This window comes from Apteryx rowi, unplaced genomic scaffold (assembly GCF_003343035.1).
Source record: "Apteryx rowi isolate R43461 unplaced genomic scaffold, aptRow1 scaffold_512, whole genome shotgun sequence".
In the NCBI taxonomy this organism is placed as follows: Eukaryota; Metazoa; Chordata; class Aves; order Apterygiformes; family Apterygidae; genus Apteryx; species Apteryx rowi.
The window spans coordinates 215,132-232,397 of record NW_020450775.1 but is presented as its reverse complement, the minus strand read 5'-3'; the positions used below and the strand labels follow the sequence as shown (position 1 = coordinate 232,397).

General features: G+C 39.3%; 2 protein-coding genes across 4 annotated transcripts in view; one reads left to right on the top strand and one right to left on the bottom strand.

The window, feature by feature from the left end:
- ME1 (malic enzyme 1) overlaps window positions 1–9,735 on the top strand; it is a 202,661-nt gene extending 192,926 nt beyond the window's left edge. For all 3 annotated transcript variants that reach the window (XM_026080234.1, XM_026080236.1, XM_026080235.1), the window contains exons 13-14: window positions 7,021–7,119; window positions 9,381–9,735. In XM_026080234.1, the coding sequence (XP_025936019.1) occupies window positions 7,021–7,119; window positions 9,381–9,548 (267 nt within the window). In that variant the 3' untranslated portion in view covers window positions 9,549–9,735. The remainder of the gene's footprint in view (window positions 1–7,020; window positions 7,120–9,380) is intronic.
- Window positions 7,577–16,165, bottom strand: RWDD2A (RWD domain containing 2A). Its single transcript, XM_026080237.1, is given in 6 exon segments — window positions 7,577–8,395; window positions 8,557–8,762; window positions 12,579–13,652; window positions 15,475–15,545; window positions 15,548–15,692; window positions 15,980–16,165. Coding segments are annotated over 3 exon segments (888 nt in total). The 5' UTR covers window positions 15,687–15,692; window positions 15,980–16,165; the 3' UTR covers window positions 7,577–8,395; window positions 8,557–8,762; window positions 12,579–12,974.
- Between the last annotated feature and the right edge of the window lie 1,101 nt (window positions 16,166–17,266).

Below are 17,266 nucleotides of genomic sequence, written 5' to 3'. Positions count from 1 at the left end.
TTGTGCATGTTTTGCTTACAAATATTATTTGGATTTCTTTAAGCTTTTTGCTATTTTTGAGTAGAGGTGTTAGCATCATGTTTCTTGTGGACCTCCCTTGCCAACAGCTGGTAAAAATGCTGTATTACTCTGTGGTTCCTTGCACCACAATTTGATATAATTGCCATGTTATTCTTACCATTTTATTTCCTATTCTTTTCTGCATTGGTTCTTTTCTTTCTAAACACATTTTTTTGTGATCTGTGTTCTGATGTTATCCAACTTTGCTCTCTCCTCCTTTATCTGCACTCAGTGGGCAGAGAGATGAACAGAGAGAAAGCACATTTGGTCCTGGGGAGTCATTCACCACTTACTTCCAGTGATTTTTCAAAATCTGACACCCGCTCTCTTCCAGTATGACATCACATGTGCACAGGATTATATCTTCAGCACCTGTTGGAGAAGAATCTGGGCTTTATTATTCAGAATCCCATATTCAAGCAAAATAATTTAATAGCTGTGGTTAAAATTGAATGCATTTAATTTTTTTTACAAAAAATCCACCAAAACAATAAGTCAATCTTTCTGTGGCCGTTTCTCACTTAAGAAAGTTGTAACGTTCTGTGCTTTTCTGGGTGCAGCATCTTTGCTCCCCGTCTGCTATCATCTCATTGCACCCTTACCACGCTGTCCTCCTGGCCCGCTCCTACCCGCTCCTACCCTGCCCTGCAGTTCCTCTCTCTTCCTTCACCTCTGGGCATTTTGCTCTTGGCTGGCACTGAGATCAAGGTAATGAGCTTCACTGGACTCAGCTGGCCCCCACGGACAGTGGAAGGGGTTACCTCTCCTTGAGCTGCTTGTTGCTCAGCTCTCAGCACCACATTCCCAAGCTCATCCCACTCAGAGGCCATGTTCATGAACCATATTCAGCACAGGCAGTGGTTCTCATCAGAAAGCCCTAAGCAGCGTGAGATGGTTTGACTGTGTCCATGCAAGGTCATTAAAAACTGGATTCTTTTTGCTTTTTTTAAGGGGGATGGCAGTGAGGGAGGTTAGCCTCAATATACTGAGTTAACTCTTACTTACATTCACTTCACTGGTGATTTCCACCCAGTACAATTTATACAAATTTACAATCCACAAAGCTTCACAAGAGTGCAGTGTCCTAATCCTCAATGCAGCTGAATGAGTATGCTTGAGAATATATGGGTAGTGTAGGTAGCATACAGAGAAAGCCTAAAACCAAATGAAAGTATCAACTATTATGGAAAGCTCAAAGAAGAGCAAAACAGATGCACAGATAACAAAAGYGAGAATACCTGACTCAACTCTTCCAGCTTTCTGTAATGAATATTGCATTCAAGGACTCCTGCTCCTTGTGTCCTCTTCAGGGATTAAAGGGAAGAAAGYGGTCTTTTACTATCACTCTGAGGCAATTTTAATTCTATGATCTTATGACTGGCAGTATGTGTGATGTGAAGCTTTCTTAAAGGGCAGGCACTTGCATGCTACCCCAGCTGGATTTCTCAGAGTTTTTTTAAGGTGTGTACTGTGATATCTTTAAAAAAGTTTGCCAGCAGCTTACCCTCTTATAAGAAAGACATTTGCAATTTCCATCTGTAAAATTAGTAAAAAGTCCAGACTGTCTCCACTGGCTTTAACCATCTTAGGAAGGCAACAATCCATCTTGTAAGTCTTTGGGTAATTATATCCTGCTGTTTTAAATCTTCCCCTGTAATTTCAGTTGGATATGGTGTTCTTTGCTTGCTGGTCTAAACTGCTTTGTTAAACAGTTGTCTTACTTCATTCTAGAAGCTGCCTCATTTTGGTTTGGGTGAAATGGCCCTATATATAGAATGCTTTCGAATGCTGATGGATGGATGAAAGGTGACACATGGCGATCAAAGTATGTTTTAAGTGGCAGTATGCAAAGTCAGCAAAAAATCCATTGTTAACAAAGATGCTTAACTCTCAGAGAAGTAAAATGGTATCAGAAATCTTAGGGAAGCATCTAAATTCTCTCTTAAGATAGAGGTTCTCTCCTCTTCTTTTTCAGTAAAGATTTTGCTACATAAATGTCTGCTGAAGCATGAAAGTCCCTAATAAGTTTGACATGTGCACATTTTGTTTCTTGCATAGAAAGTTTCTATTGGCTCCAAAGTCAGTGGACAGCTCTTCACAATACTCTTGGAGTTAAGCGAATTCACATGTGGTTTCCCTAGCTCTGTTAGAAGTAGTCAGTCATACATCTGGATCTTGAGTGAGCTGAAGTCTGAGCAAGGAGAAAACCGATAGATTTCAAAGAAGTCTTTGCTAGAAAAGGTATCAGGAATGTGAAAGCCAGGAGAGCTTAGGCCCTTAGTTGAAATTACAGTACAAAGCAAAGGCAAAAGTGCTTTTTTTGTTTTCTGGATTTTTTAATGGGAAGATAAAAGGAAGGTAATTTTACATAGTTCTTAGAAAAGTTGTCTGTATTCTCCGTTTGAAATGGAAGTGCCCAAGAGGCTACAAAACTTAAAACATCAAAAATATGCTTGTTAAATAAAGGGACCTTCTCATTTTGTAATGGTAACATATCTGAAAAAGAAAAGTATAAAAAATAAGCAGCTCAGGCTGCCTGCCTGCATCTCCTGAATTCTCACTTTGCCACCTCTCCAATTAAATCTGATAAAAGTCACAATTAGCTTATTGTAAGTACAACAATTCTACTTTCAGGTATTCTTTTCTTCATGCCAAGTAAAATAGAATGTAACTTTGATTTTGGTTGATAAATCTAAGGTACTAAGCTGTAATGCCTCTTAATTGCAGGCAATTTCTCTGTGATGACAAGGTACATTACCTATTCTTCTGAGTCCTACCAAACACAACAAAAAGGCCAGAGAATTACAAACTAATGAAATATTCGTGGCATGTGTGACCTACAGTTAAGTTACTCCAGAGATAATCCTATTAAATCCTTTCATTATAGAAAGTATGTCCTCAAAAAGCCAAGATGCCCCTACTTGCTTTATACCATTTGCCCAGTCTTGGCTGCCTTTCATTTAGATCATGGAATAAGCTAATTTCTCTATTAAAAGCTTTAAATAATTCAACTTTAAAACATGAAAATGGCCATAGTGGGTCAGACCTAAGATCCAAGCAGTCCAATATCCTTCTGTGAAAGTAATTAGTAGCAGAAACTGAGGGAAAGAGGACAAGTGAGGGGAAAGGACAGATTGATCCTTCTGTTGAAATTGCGTCCCAGGTTCTGGCAGCCTGTGCTTTAAGGACTTCCTGAGCTGGAACTTCTATCCCTGTATGGATTTCTCTTTCATAAATAAGCCTAATGGCTTTTTAAGCCTGTTTATACATTTGAACAACTTTTGGCAATTAATGTCACAATTTAATTATGAGTTCTGGAGAAAAAAAAACTTATTTCCTTTCATGATTTCCTGCTGCCTGATTATTTGGGTTTCCTGTATTGTTATGAGAAATGTTTACCTTCATTTGTCTTTTGTAACCTCTTTCAATCTTTTCTTTTTCATCTTCTTTCCCTAGTCTATTTAGTAAATCTCCTTGTATAAAAACTAACCTCCTGATCATCCTTTTTACTTTTTATACCATTTCTGATTCTACCTTTTCTTGTTTGAACTAGGTGGAGCAAAAATGCACACCACTCAAAGTGATGGTACATTACAGTTTTATACATTGGCATAATTACATTTTCTGTATTGACCTCTCTTATTCTTAATAATTCCAACACTGACCCATCTTTTTTTTTCCTCTGTCACTGACTGATGTTCTCTAAGAAGTTTTTTCAGAGACCACCTGAAGAATGTGTCATTCCCTTTGAAAATGTTTCTTTCTGTGCTTTTGCAGTTTTAAATGCTTTTATTGGAGTTTGTCAGAACAAATAGTTATGGCATCTGTATAGTCTAAATATGCTACCACTTTCACTTTGATTAGAGTCTTGCTCAAATGTTTTCTGACTTGCTTTGTACCACCCCCATCATAAAACAGAAGTATTCTACTTCCTAACCTTTTTTTCAGTGCTGCATTACATTAACAGCAACTTCTTTTTGATTTCTTCAGATTTTGTGTTTCCTACAGAACCCTGTTAAACTGTTAACAGCAAAATTCACTGCTGCAAGCTCCTTTTTACACACTCAATTGCAAACCCTGTTTGATTTCATCAAAGGGCTGTGTACCGTTGTTAAATAACCTAATCGTTGTTAATGGGAAAAAGCAAAAACTAGGAGGAGATCTTATGTTGTCTTAGCTCCCTCTACTGTTTTTTTGTGACTGCTGTATTTCTCAATATCAGATTAAAATGTAAGCAAGTAATTTCCCTTTACTCATTATATCTTGGATATAACATCTTGTTGCCCTTGTTAACCCTTCCTCTTTGAATGGAAAAACTTACTACATACCAGTTTGCTGAGTAAATTACAGAAGAGAGCAAGATTTCTCTTTGAACTGGAGTTACTGTAGTGTTAGCTCTCTTTCATTCAGACTTTTAGCCACCTTCTGCCAGGAGGACAAATTCATGATAGTCAGGCATTTCTTTTGATGCAGTACTAGTTATTTACAAACAATGCACCCAAGGTCTTGTTTTCTGCATACAACAGGAATTGTAGCAAGTAGTTTTTGTTCTCAGGTTCAAGCATCTTGCTAAGTACTACGCTACCTCAAAAGTCCACAAAATTTTTGCTTTCTGTTTGGGCCATGTTTTCAGTGTTTCATTTCACAGTGTTTCCAGGACACTCCTCGTGTTTTCAGAACCTCTCATTGGTCATGCACAGCTCCACCAAACATTATCCAGACCAGCATTTGCCTTCTATCTATAGAGTAACCGTATAGATCACATCACTCAGCATTATCCCATCACTCTTAGACTAGTCAATGATTTGGCTCTAACCTTTTGTTGTCTATGATCTAATTACACAAAGATGTATCTAAGCGCTTGCTCCCTGAAGGGAACATGAAGGGTGCATCTACATTACTCTTTTAGTATGGATCAGAAGTGTCCTTTTGGAGCTAATCCTCCTAGTGTCCCTACATAATGTACCTTGGTTCACAGTGTGGCATGGTGTTGGGAGAGGAAGGGGGACTGGTTTCCTTTTGGACGATACTAAGCTGAAGGATATGCACCAGAACCATGCCTAATGTACTAAATATACAATGGAAACTGTTTATAAAATGTGACAGATTTAAGAAGCATGAGCAGTTGCTCTTGGTAAAGAACCTCCTTTTACTGTGAGTTAGGGGTTTCCGACTGTTCGAAGGGCAAGTGACCTCCTCCACAGAGTCATTTCCTTTCTGTCCCAGAGCAGCATATGGAAATGTACTTCTGGATTCTGCTGATGCAAAACTTTCTTAAAAATAGTTTTTTAATATTTTGTTTTGAGAACTCAAGTAAAGAATTATAGTGAATGTAACTATTAAAAACTACGTAAAGCCAGTCCATGTTTAACATATGAATTTTGTGCTTAATATGTTTAGAAGATACTTAGATTTGGTTCTAACTGGTAGCTCCCTAGAAGATAAAAAGGTGGGCAATTAAAAAAATGAAACCTTCAAGTCCAACAGAGAGATTACAAAGYAGAAGACAGGTTAACAAGCTGACATCAGCTGATTATCAGGCTCATCAAAAGTCCATCAGGATTATCCTGAAACACTGTTTTCCATTTTGGATCCCCAAATAACAAGCATAAATATTAGCTAATGATAACAAGAAGAGCATTAGACCTAAAGGCAGCTCCAGAACCCTTTGGTTCTTAAGTGGTGTCTGCTGTAGTAATAGATGAAGTTGATTAAGTAAATCCACAGCAGAATGTGCATGCAGTGTCTCTCCTCACTCTGCTGAGAACTCCCTCACACCTYAGGGCAATAAAAGATTTTTTATATGACCAAGGAAACATGAACAAACAGCTTCTTCAGCTTGTCATGTTTTCCTGACCTGTTCATTGTTGGAGACGGTTACAGAACATTTCCAGACTTACTTACTAGAAAGATTCAGGCCATGCAGGAGATGTTCTCTTCAGAAGATGTGAATCAGAACTTATATATCCTTCCTTGTTTCCCTTAGTCAGTCTAGTGAAAAATCAAGCCAAGACCAAAATAATTTCTTCAGTTATCTGGTATGGTTGAGATGATGGTCCTACTGCAGCCTTAAAGTGGAGTGGACAGACTTTCTCTAGCATCAGTGGGTTTGTTGTCCCAACAAGCCAGAATTGAGCATTACACCTTCTATTTCTACATCTGACTGCAGTGATCTGTAGGACTTTAGAAGACGCTGGAAAATATTTCTTTTAGAGAATCAACAGCTTTTACTTAACTTTGTTCTGTGGTTGACCAGCATATTTTTATGATCTCATACAGGTTAGATTTGTGAGCTAGATGCACAGCAAGCCTGCCCAGCCACTCTTAATTTTTTCTAAAGTGTTCTGCACTTCTAACCTGAAAAGCTGTATTCTCTGCATAGGCTGACTTAACAACTATCAGAATAACAGGTGTTTCTTTAATTTTAAAAGGTTTTTTTCCAAACTAAGATTGATGGCCAGAGGGAAAACTCAATTTATATCTCATAGCGAAGCACTTGCCAGCTTATGTGTATCATGGACTAATTCAAGACCCTGTTCCTGTTCTTTTGATCTGGGTGAACTACACAGCCTTTTAATTCATTTGTATCACAAAGACAGTGGTATTTCCTCTTAAGTGGAAATGCTTAACAAAATGGTATCAGATTTTACATCACTAGTCTTCCTTTCCCTCTTCTCCCATCTACAAGCATTTAAATGAATAAAGACTTAATACAATCAGAGCAAAACAGTCTTATCATCTGAGTGAGAAAATGGCATTTTGCACTCCTTAAATTTCTAGTTCTTTTGTAGATATTCTGAGTAGTAAGGTTGGTTGTTAACAAACACTGTCTAGGTGGATTAAGCAGTATCTGCATGATTTGCCAAAGAGGAACCATTTCCTTCCTTATTAAGACTAGATCACTCATAAAGCTACAGCTGTGCCTGCATTTGAAGGTAAACATGTCTGCTTTATTTCTAGGTAATAGCTCAGCAGGTTTCAGAGGAGCATTTAACAGAGGGTCGTCTGTACCCTCCTTTAGTCACTATTCAGGATGTGTCACTGAAAATTGCTGTGAAGGTAAGTCACTTCAGTCTTTTGTGACTTTTTTTCTTTTTATGCTCTCTACATAATTTAACATTTGATTTGATAAACTAATGTATCTTCACACAAGTTGAAGTTGTTTTACATCAATCCTGGTCAAGTAGTAGTTTCTAAATTAAATTCAAGTTCATAGATATAACTCCAAATTTATTCCAAGTACAAGAAGGAAAGAGATGGAAATAGAGCAGATTCATTGTTTATTTACCGATGTTGAAGTGGAATGATGTCTCTAGAGCCCACACTGCACTGTCTGCCTGTTAGGAGATGTTACGCCAGTTGGTGCCCCAGCTCACAGTCACGAAAGCTTGCAGACTTTGTCCCTCCACGATTATCAGTTGTCTGTCAAGAGGGTAAGCAAAACCTTTTGTCCTGGCACTGTGTCAGTTTGTTCTGGCCTATCAGAAAACTAACTGCAGGGATGCTTTTTTGTCTATGGATTTTTTTTTTTTTTTACTGGCAAACATAGAATTGATATGGATAGATTTTAAGTAACTGACCTAAACCTGCAATTGATAAACCTGCAATTTCCCCAAGAAATTTGGTTACCCTAGTGGGAGGAAGAGGAAGCTTTAAAATAATGTACTCGTTCTGGTGGGTCTTTCTGGCATTTTTATGGGCTTATTTTGTTCATCTCCCAGGATGTTTTTTGCTCTAATTCTTGGATTTCTCTCTTGGTCATCTTACTATAAATAATTCCACTTATTGAATAGTCTTTTAAAAGGACAATGGAGATCCCTCATGCAGGAAGAAGTTCCCTTAGCTTTATTCTTTCTGTATATTAAAAAAAATCCTTCTTGCAGTTAAGGTTTTTTTACGCAAGTAATAACTCTATTCTGTAGAAGTCAAAATATTACCTGCATTCCTCAGGCTAAATCAAACCACCTGTGTTTGGCAGAAAACCAGCCACAGAGGCTCTGTCTCTATTGACTCTGACAAGGTTATCTGCGTGTGTGTATATAAAATACAAAAAAGGAAAATGTTACAAAGTAATTCTTTTTCTGCCTGATCTCTAATGAAACTTTCTTCCTGCAATTACCAGTTCTGGCTCATACTGCACAAGAGCATTAGTGACGGCCTCTGCCCTTTCCAGGGGAGGAATACTTTGAAAACTTTTTGGAATACCAAATCAGGGGTATAAATTCAGACCTCATTCATCTGTGATAATTATGTGCACAGACCTGAGGATGAACTCTTACATAGTAAAACACCTTATGTGCTTCTCAGACAAATCAGGTTGGGCTTCAGATTAATCCTAGAAAGGAAGTTTAAATATAGTCACTCTTCCATTTGTGGTCTTAGCTTCTCACCAAGCTAAAACAATTAAAGTGACGGCTGAGGAGAGCAGGAAGAAGATTGTCTTTCTCTATTTCAAAGGAGTGTTTGTCTGCCAAGTAAAATTGAAGCAGATCTTACCAAAGATTGCTGCTGCTTCAAACCAGGGCATCAAACTTTGGGTGTTTTATAGATAAATGTCCAGTCAAAAGTTATACATTTCTCAAGTAGGTGTTCTTCAGGCATGAGAGTCTACCTTGATGCGCTGAGTGGGCTCCAAACCCTTCAAAACTTCATTTTGTTGTAGCTATACTTGTGATGTGATAATTGATTCACTTAGATATGATCTGGGTGAGAAAAAAGCAAGCAAATATATATACACACACACACAAAATATATATATATATTTTCTCCAACCATCTCAGGAATCAAACCTGTTTACTGTGTAGGACCATTTTTTTCTTGTGAGTTTACCTATGACAAATATTAATAAGCTTCTCTCATATACAGAAGCTCTAAACAAATCACATTTTCCTTACCATGCTTTGAAGAAGATGGTAAATCTGGGTAACCTGATGACAGAACAGCAGAAATTGTACCTCTTAGTGCTTGGGGTTTGTGGAATATTTTAACCACTGCTGCACAATAAAAACTAAGATATTACTGGATTAGGAGGAACACTGAACAAGTCACTGTATTTGTAACAGTAAAGGCAGACAATCTTGTAAGGGTTCAAAAGTAGCATGAGTAAGACTAACTTAAATGGATGCAAATATCATCCTATTCCTAATCTTATTCACTATATACTAGCCCAGATTCAGTGTAAATTCAGGTAAATCATCTGACTGACAGCACTAGAGAAGGTGAAGTCTTATACTGATTTTAAACTAATTCCTACTTAAATTCTGTTAAATGTACTGAAAGAGTTTATCAGCACTAATTAGGAATTTAACGTGTGTTTCCAGATCGCAGAAGAAGCCTATAGGAATAATACTGCCTCCTCCAATCCTCAGCCCAAGGACCTGGAAGCCTTCATCCGCTCACAGATTTACAGCACTGATTATAACAGCTTTGTGGCTGACTCATATACCTGGCCTGAAGAAGCCATGAAAGTGCAAACTGTAAATATTTAACTGGGAATGAACAAACTAGCAGCACTTAAAAGCATTAAAATATTCAGAACATTTCTGCCTAGTAAACCTAAGAATAGTTAATTTTTTTAAGATGCAGAAACTTTTTCTAAATTGTAATATTTGGTTAGAAACTCAGATTAAGAAGTCATTAATTATACATGAGAAAATAAAAATTAATCTGAAAGTGGATTTGTGTTGTTCATTTTTTGATTATTATTTTACCTCAGATAGCCTACACTAAAGTCTTACAGATCTTTTTGTAATCAAAATAAGTGGTTGTAACTTAAGTTCAGAGTTTGGGCACAAACGTCAATGAGAACAATACTCGGCTTAAGCAGACAAATAATACAATGGAAAATAATCTAAGAAATATATATGAGCACTGTTTAAACCATTAAAGGTCACAATGTAATTTGCATAAATTGTCAAATCATTATTTAAAAAAAAAACACTTTAAAGAATACAAGTTTAGAATATCTTTCCTCCAAAGAAAAGCCTTATTTGTCTCTCCTGTGGTGTAGATTCCTGAAAATTTTATAATGAGAATTAAATCTGCAGAACCTTTCGTTCATATATAATTAGACCATTTTAATTTTACTTAATAGCTAAGCTGATGTCATGTAAATGCTCGAAGATTTCATTCCCTCTGCAGGATAACTGCTGTTTTGATATTCAGCAATTTTTTGGCTTAAAGTTCATGAAGTACTTGGACTTCATGTTCTTGACAAAAAAGAGAGAAGGCTTCTTTCTGACTAAGTATTTTATTACAGACATCAGCCATCTGGTCAGTAGGCCTTTTATGTATTAAACCTTGTGCATTTACTGTTTTTATAAACAGCATAGAAATCTTTGAATATTTCAGGCCAATATATTTTTAAACACACATCGTATGTGATAAAGTATTATTCTTTGTAACAAACTTCCAAATCACCCAGCCAAGGCCTATTGAATGTATAATTATGGGGAAAAGAGTCCATCATTATGGAGGGATCAAACACATTTTATTAAAGCTTTGATATTTACTGAACATTTCTCTCTTACTGCTATCAGGATGCGGATTATCTGTTTAGCTCAATTTCTTTGGTATTGTTCCTACCCTAGTTTTTTAACTTCATTGCTAATTCTGAATATTATGTTTTTCTACACACTAAATTTCATCTGAAGGTATCTTCTTACTTTTCTTACCCCTTCTAATTTGTCAACCAGTTATGAAAAGTTGTAACTGGCACTTACCCTTATCCTTGTATAAAAAATTATTTCCTCTGCAAAGCACAACTGAAGCATTCAGGGGAACTACTCATGACTCATGATTAGCTTATCCAGAATTAAAAATCATGAACGCATGGTCTTCCTTAGATACAGCTGACCGGACTGTATCATCAGTCATTTCCCCTTTTAGAAAAAATGTACAAACAACAAAGCTTTTGCTCAGAATAACGCTTCAGCCAGCTCTACCTCTGAATTGTTTGACCATCCTCCTACACAGCCCTTCGGACCTTCTATGTCAGTGTTGCCTTTCAGATTCCCTACTGCTTGAAGTCTCATGGATAAGGCCTATTTCTAAAACTGTTCTGCTACTTTTCACGAAGACTGAAAGTAAATTATTTTATTGGGGCTATAAAACTTGCGTCATGTGGAATATGCACTGGCACACTGACATGTTACCTAATGTTCTAAAAAATCCACAGAATTACTGTTACAGAATCATCACTCCATGAAAAGTGTAATGTACAGTTCTGGAAACACATCGCAGTTGCATTTTTTTTTTTAAACTATCATGCTTCAGCAGTATCTCTACAAAACCAAAAATGAATTTTATTTGTCCAGCCCCTCAGTTCTGCCATGGCTACAGACTGCAGGTACTGACCCCACAGAGAAGAGACACTTTTCCCTCATTTCATAATGGGAAACTGTCAACATTTTTTTTTATCTTACTGTGCTTTTTGTAATAGTGGCCAAAATTATGGCCACATAAACAATATTCATACTTACTACAGTAATGTATATCAATCATTCTGAATAACCTGAAATTTTGTTATCACCTGTATTTCAATATATTGCTATTATGAAAAAAGTATTAAAACTTTCTTGTATTTTATTTGAAATAAAATATATGTTATTAATTCTATATTGGTCAACTGAATGTACTGAAATACGGTCTTTAAATAGCTGCTGTCCAAATGGTCTGACTTTTAAATTAGAACAGCCCTAACCTCTACAGTTCACCAGTTAAGTCTGTTTTTTAGCTCAGTACCAGTTTCCATATTATTGTGCTCCAGCAACAAAGTGGAAAGCAACAAAAGCAGCAAGCTTGTGGTTAAGGCACAGCTACTTGGACTTTTCAGTAGCAGTCTTCATCTACATATTATATTGATGACCTTGAAATATGATTTATAATGATCCATTATAACTTGGAAGTTCTAATTGCGATTCACTATCTGAACACAGACTCGGTACACTGCCCAAAAGGAAAGAGCTCACTACTGAGGCATTAATATAATATTATTTCCTGTAACAAGCTCCTGGAAAATCATCTCTCAGTACTAACTTGACATAGGAAAGACTGGTAAAGGTGTATGCATTTTTATTTACTATATAAGGAAAAGAGACAACATTAAACTTGGGCTTATTATGTCTCCTCTTACATGCTTTCATTTCCAAGGTGCTTGGCCTAGCAATATATATACGAAATGTCATGAGCTGAGCAGCTGAAAAATTACTATTAACATAACCAGACCATAATGAGATGGTAGGAAGAGTAGTTGGAAAATGATGGTCAGTAATGGCAATATAGTTGTACAGGTACTACTCAAAGCATGCAAGCGACAATGTAACATGGGATTTTTTTTCCCCCACTCCTTTGTTTAAAAGCAAAGCTTGATGTTGTGCCTGGGCACAGTCTTTGCATTTCATTGAATGAAGTGAGAGCACATGCTTTGTGAAGCAGTACAAAACATTGCATGAAGTAAATCACAAAATATAGCAGTAAGATTTCTTTGAGCAGAATATGCTTTTGTATTAGAAACATACTGATCTGTGATAGCCGCCACTTCAGTCTCCCGTAACTCTTTGTAGAAGTTGTTAATTACAGGCCTGCACCTCAGGTTAAGTCTCATACAGTGCAGTATAGATGAGGAGACAGAACTGTATAATTCAGGATACCGCACTGTGGGATTTTTATCACCTTGCTACCACTTCTTTGAGATGTGGCTCAGAGTGATAAACGCTGATTTTAGGGTCTCGGAAAATAAGCAAACGCTTCTCAAGTGTATGCCACAATTCAGAACAGAAGCAAAGATTAACTCCTTGAACTGTCCTTCTTGTCTGTTAAACAGTTCCCCTTTTCACAGTAGCTGTAAGGCACAGTATTTCAATGTTTGCTTCATCACCTGCTGTCCAAAATTAAAACTCCTTACACGGTTTCTCTTATTTGTCTGAAAGTTTGCCTTCAACACCAAATAAAATCTGAAAAATATGTCCGCTTTGATGTTGTTTCAGGAATTCTAGGAACTGGCCCAGATCCATGTGATAGTCATTCCTCAGGCCATAATCTCCATGTGCCTGAAACTGTAGGTCTTCAAAAGTATGAAAGAGACGAAGACTATCAATGTTTCCCTCAGTTTCTATACTCTCCACATGCTTGCATGAAATATGCTTCCAACTGGGATACCTAATAACACACCAGAACTCTTCACAGTTATCTCTGATTCCCTACACACAGATCATACCAGGTTTTCCTGTTAGGCAGAAGCCAGTCAGATTTAACTTCTTTGCACAGTCAAAAATCTTTTTTCTCAATTCCTGCCTATATATATGATGGCTATAGATCCACATGCGATGAAATGTTTCTTTAAATACTTCTTCTTTCAAAGCACCTTCAGAAGCAATCTTACTGTTTTGCAAATAAGGCAGGCTGTTTTCCTTCACCCACTGGACAGCAGCACATATACACAGTTCACCTGAATCCAAACAGCTAATGTGAGAAGTGAGGCGAGTGTTGAGCTGCAACTGTTGCTGTCTGTTTAGTGCATCTGATCTTGCAAAAAGTTGAGGAGCTACATGAGGATACATGTGAGGCAACAGTACCTGCAATTCTACTTTTGCCTTAAAAACAGAATACACACACACACAAAAAGAAAATGAATTCTGCAGTTATTGAAAGACATGCTAGTTTCTTCTTTCCTGTCAGGTTATGAGAAGATGTAATTAAGATTCCCACATCCTAAAGACTGGAATTATTTCTTCCATTTTCCTTTTGCCCGAATAACCTGTTCTTTTGCCTGTTCCTTTTCTTTTGTTGCACCTTGCTGGGACTTTCCCTACATCTCTAATGTTATCAGGGCCGATCACTTCTGCTCTATTTCCTGAGATAACGCTGAGATAAATTGACAGAAGCTGGATAGATATCCTGTAGGGATATTTCTACTGCATGTTCCATAGGCTGTGCTCAGTGTTGCTTCAAAGGTAAACTACAAGGCTGTCAGAGTAAAAGGGCAAGTGGCTTTTGAGAATCGTGCCCCTTACCAAATTCACATATGATCAATGAACTTGTCACAGTTGCTGGATGATCAGCCATCCCAGGAAGGAAAACAAGGACAAGTTAGATGGACAAGTGTTTATGACTGTACATATTGTATATTGTTATTATTTTAAACAAGTATTCACCCTAACAGAGGAAGGGCTCTCAGAATTACACGGGATAAAAATCAGTCTGATCCTAAGTGCATTTTAGGAAATGGAAACCTCTCAATTATCTAGCCTGATCTCTTACTGGATCCTACATGGGCTGCTGAATTTCTCTTGATTATTCCTACAGTGTCTTAAAAGGGAACACTCCAGTTCTCTGGAAACTGAACTCCACCTGTGGTACAAAGAACAGGAGAGCATTCATGTGCCCTCAGCGCTTGAGGCTCTTATTTACCATTAGGGGACTTTCACTAAATTACACAAAGATATGATTAGTCCTGCAGAGAGAAGTGAATCATGAAATGACTAATTACCTTCCCAAGTTTTTTGAAAATCTGTCATGGGAAAAAAAAAAAATCTTACAACACAAGCCCTCCATACACAGTTCACTGAACTTCTCTTAAAAGGTTGGGTACATTTTAGATATATACCTAATCTTGTAGTTGTTTCCAAATAATGATGTCTACCTCTTTACCCCATAATTTGTTCCAATATTTAATTATTGCTATTTCTAGGAAACTGCATATACTTTTAGGTTGAGTCTACTTTCAACTTCCAATCATTGTACTATTTTATACTCAGGCCTGCACTAATGGCTATTTTCTGTGCAAGTATTTTCATCACTTATTGAAAAAAAGGTTAGGCATGACAACTAAGGTAAGCTAATGGAACTCTTATATTGTAAATGTTGTTTCCCAGTTCCTAGGCTGGTTTTAATGTTCGTGTTACTCTTCTTAATAGTATTCCACCATTTTTGACTATTTTTACATTAGTCATCTTTTCAAATACACATCAATGAAAGTAAGTATTCATGGCAAAGGGCAGATGAGAGAAATATTAGGGTGATTTTACTAGAASTGTATAAAGTGCAATGTATGTATTTACACAAGGAAAGCTTTGCCTTTACAATACACAACTCTTTGTAAACCAGTAAACTAACAACTCTCATATGGACACAGCCCTAGCTAAGCTCTTAAGAAATGTGTGTGTCAGCTGACATCACTGTCTATTCTTATCTGCAATTCTATTAGCCTTTCTTGCCCAAAGAAAGTTAAGGCTCAGATAAATAATTAAAACCCAGCAGATGTTTTTACTCTTAACTTTTGAAATGGCAAACAGAAAATACTTTTTTTTCCTTCCTTTTCTAGAGCAGAGTTGGGGAAAAATCTTGCTTTTTAAGTGTCTGCACTAGCAGTAAAGAAGACAACACACATGAACACATCTAAGTGGAAGTTCTCACCTTTGACTTCCCTACATCAATAGCAACTGAATACTCGAGCCGCGGGGGCAGAGCTCCCTTAGAGTTTCTCAGCGCCGCATGCCAAGCACAGCATCCTCATCACACAGATTTATTTCGCCTTTTTTAGGAAACATTGACAAGAGCATTTCCACTTCCAGGAGCTGGAGCTCAAGACACTCTTTTACTGTAGCAGCCATTACGCTGTCCTCCATACACACCTGGAACGAGAAGCCTGGAGTCAAACCCCACGGTTTAAGTCACAGCGAGGTGTAACAGCCAAAGCACCACACCGTGTTACCGAGTAAGTCGGCCTCAGCAGGGAACCTCCCGTACTTTTTTCGGACGGAATCTGCATTAAAATACGGCTGAGTGCGAAACGCTTAAAGATGCAGCCCCTTACAGGMCAGCTGCAGCTCCTGCGCCTCGGAGGGGCGCACCCCGACACGCAGGCGAGGGGACCCAACGACGGGCATGCAGCACCGCCGCGCACGCGCGGCAGCCTCACCTGCCCGGCACAGCCCCGACCTCCACATAAGCGGGCCGCCGCCAACCGGCGCGGAGCAGTGCCGTTCCTCCTGGCGTGCCGCCTCTCCGGTGGGCGGTCGGCGAAGCGGCACGCAGCCGAGGCCCCCCCGCAGCCGGCGCCTTGCTCTCCCCCACTCCCACAGAGCGGCCGTTGGCAGGAGCCCCACCCACGCCGTCTGCCGCCGCGTGAGCCGCCGTCGCGGGGGGGGGGGACCGCGCATGCGCGCTCGGCCAGGCGGCGCGACCTCCCCAGGCGGGGGGAGCTGTAGCGGAGCCGCSGGGCGGCTCCCCGCGCCCCCGTTACCGCCAATATGTTTTTCCCAATGGAACAGTCGATGAAAGGTTCTGCAGTTCATCCTAATATGCTGTTACTTAAAAAAACATCCAAAGCCCCCAAACTTTTCGAGACTGTGAGATTCTTAGCAGTACTGACAGCAGCTCTGTTAAAATGAAGTTAACAGCCAGAAGTTACTTTCATGCTGTTGTAAAACACCCAGTATTTTCACTTTAGTCACATTTCAAGGTTTTTTTTCCCTCCTATAATCATGAATGCTAGAGCTTTTTTCATTCAGAAGGGGGAGGGGGTGGTTTGATCATACCGAAGACAACAGCCGTAACAGACACTGCCACGTCTTGGCAGTCTGCGGGTTACTTCTGGCGCACCTCTGAGGGGGCCGTTGTGCTGCAGGGAGCTCAACCTCCCTTCATATTAAGCGAGACTGCGATCAGGAGAGTCCAGATTAGGTCCAAGATACCCTCCTTCCCCCCACCTCGAGTGGAGCAATGGGGTATTTAAGGCGGTCTTACGTTATAGCTCTTAGTGAACAGTCTGGCTCCCTCTGGCATTTACCCCAGCAGGCTGGGCAGGCACCGTTTGTGGAGGAAAAGTCAGCGTTCACGCTGATCTGGTCACGGCTGGTGCCAAAGGGCAGAAATGATGCCGAATTGTGGGCAGTCCTGCCAATCCCAAGCATTAAAAATATATATATATATATATATATATATAAACGTATATACAAACAACTTGCCCCGATTTCTCCATAAACCGGGAGGCGTCACTGTCGCAGCGGCCGCCGGGTGCTCCGAGGCGGCCGCCGGGCGCGGCACCTCCCCCCCCGCGGCGGGCCCGGCGCGACCGTTGGGGCAAGCGGGGGGGCGGGCACCGAGTTCGCCCCGCCCTGCGGCGGGCGGGCGATTGGCGTCCTGCGCCACGTGTCGGCTGCGCGTGCGCTCGGGCCGCGCGCGGGGCGGGGCGGGGCGGGACGGG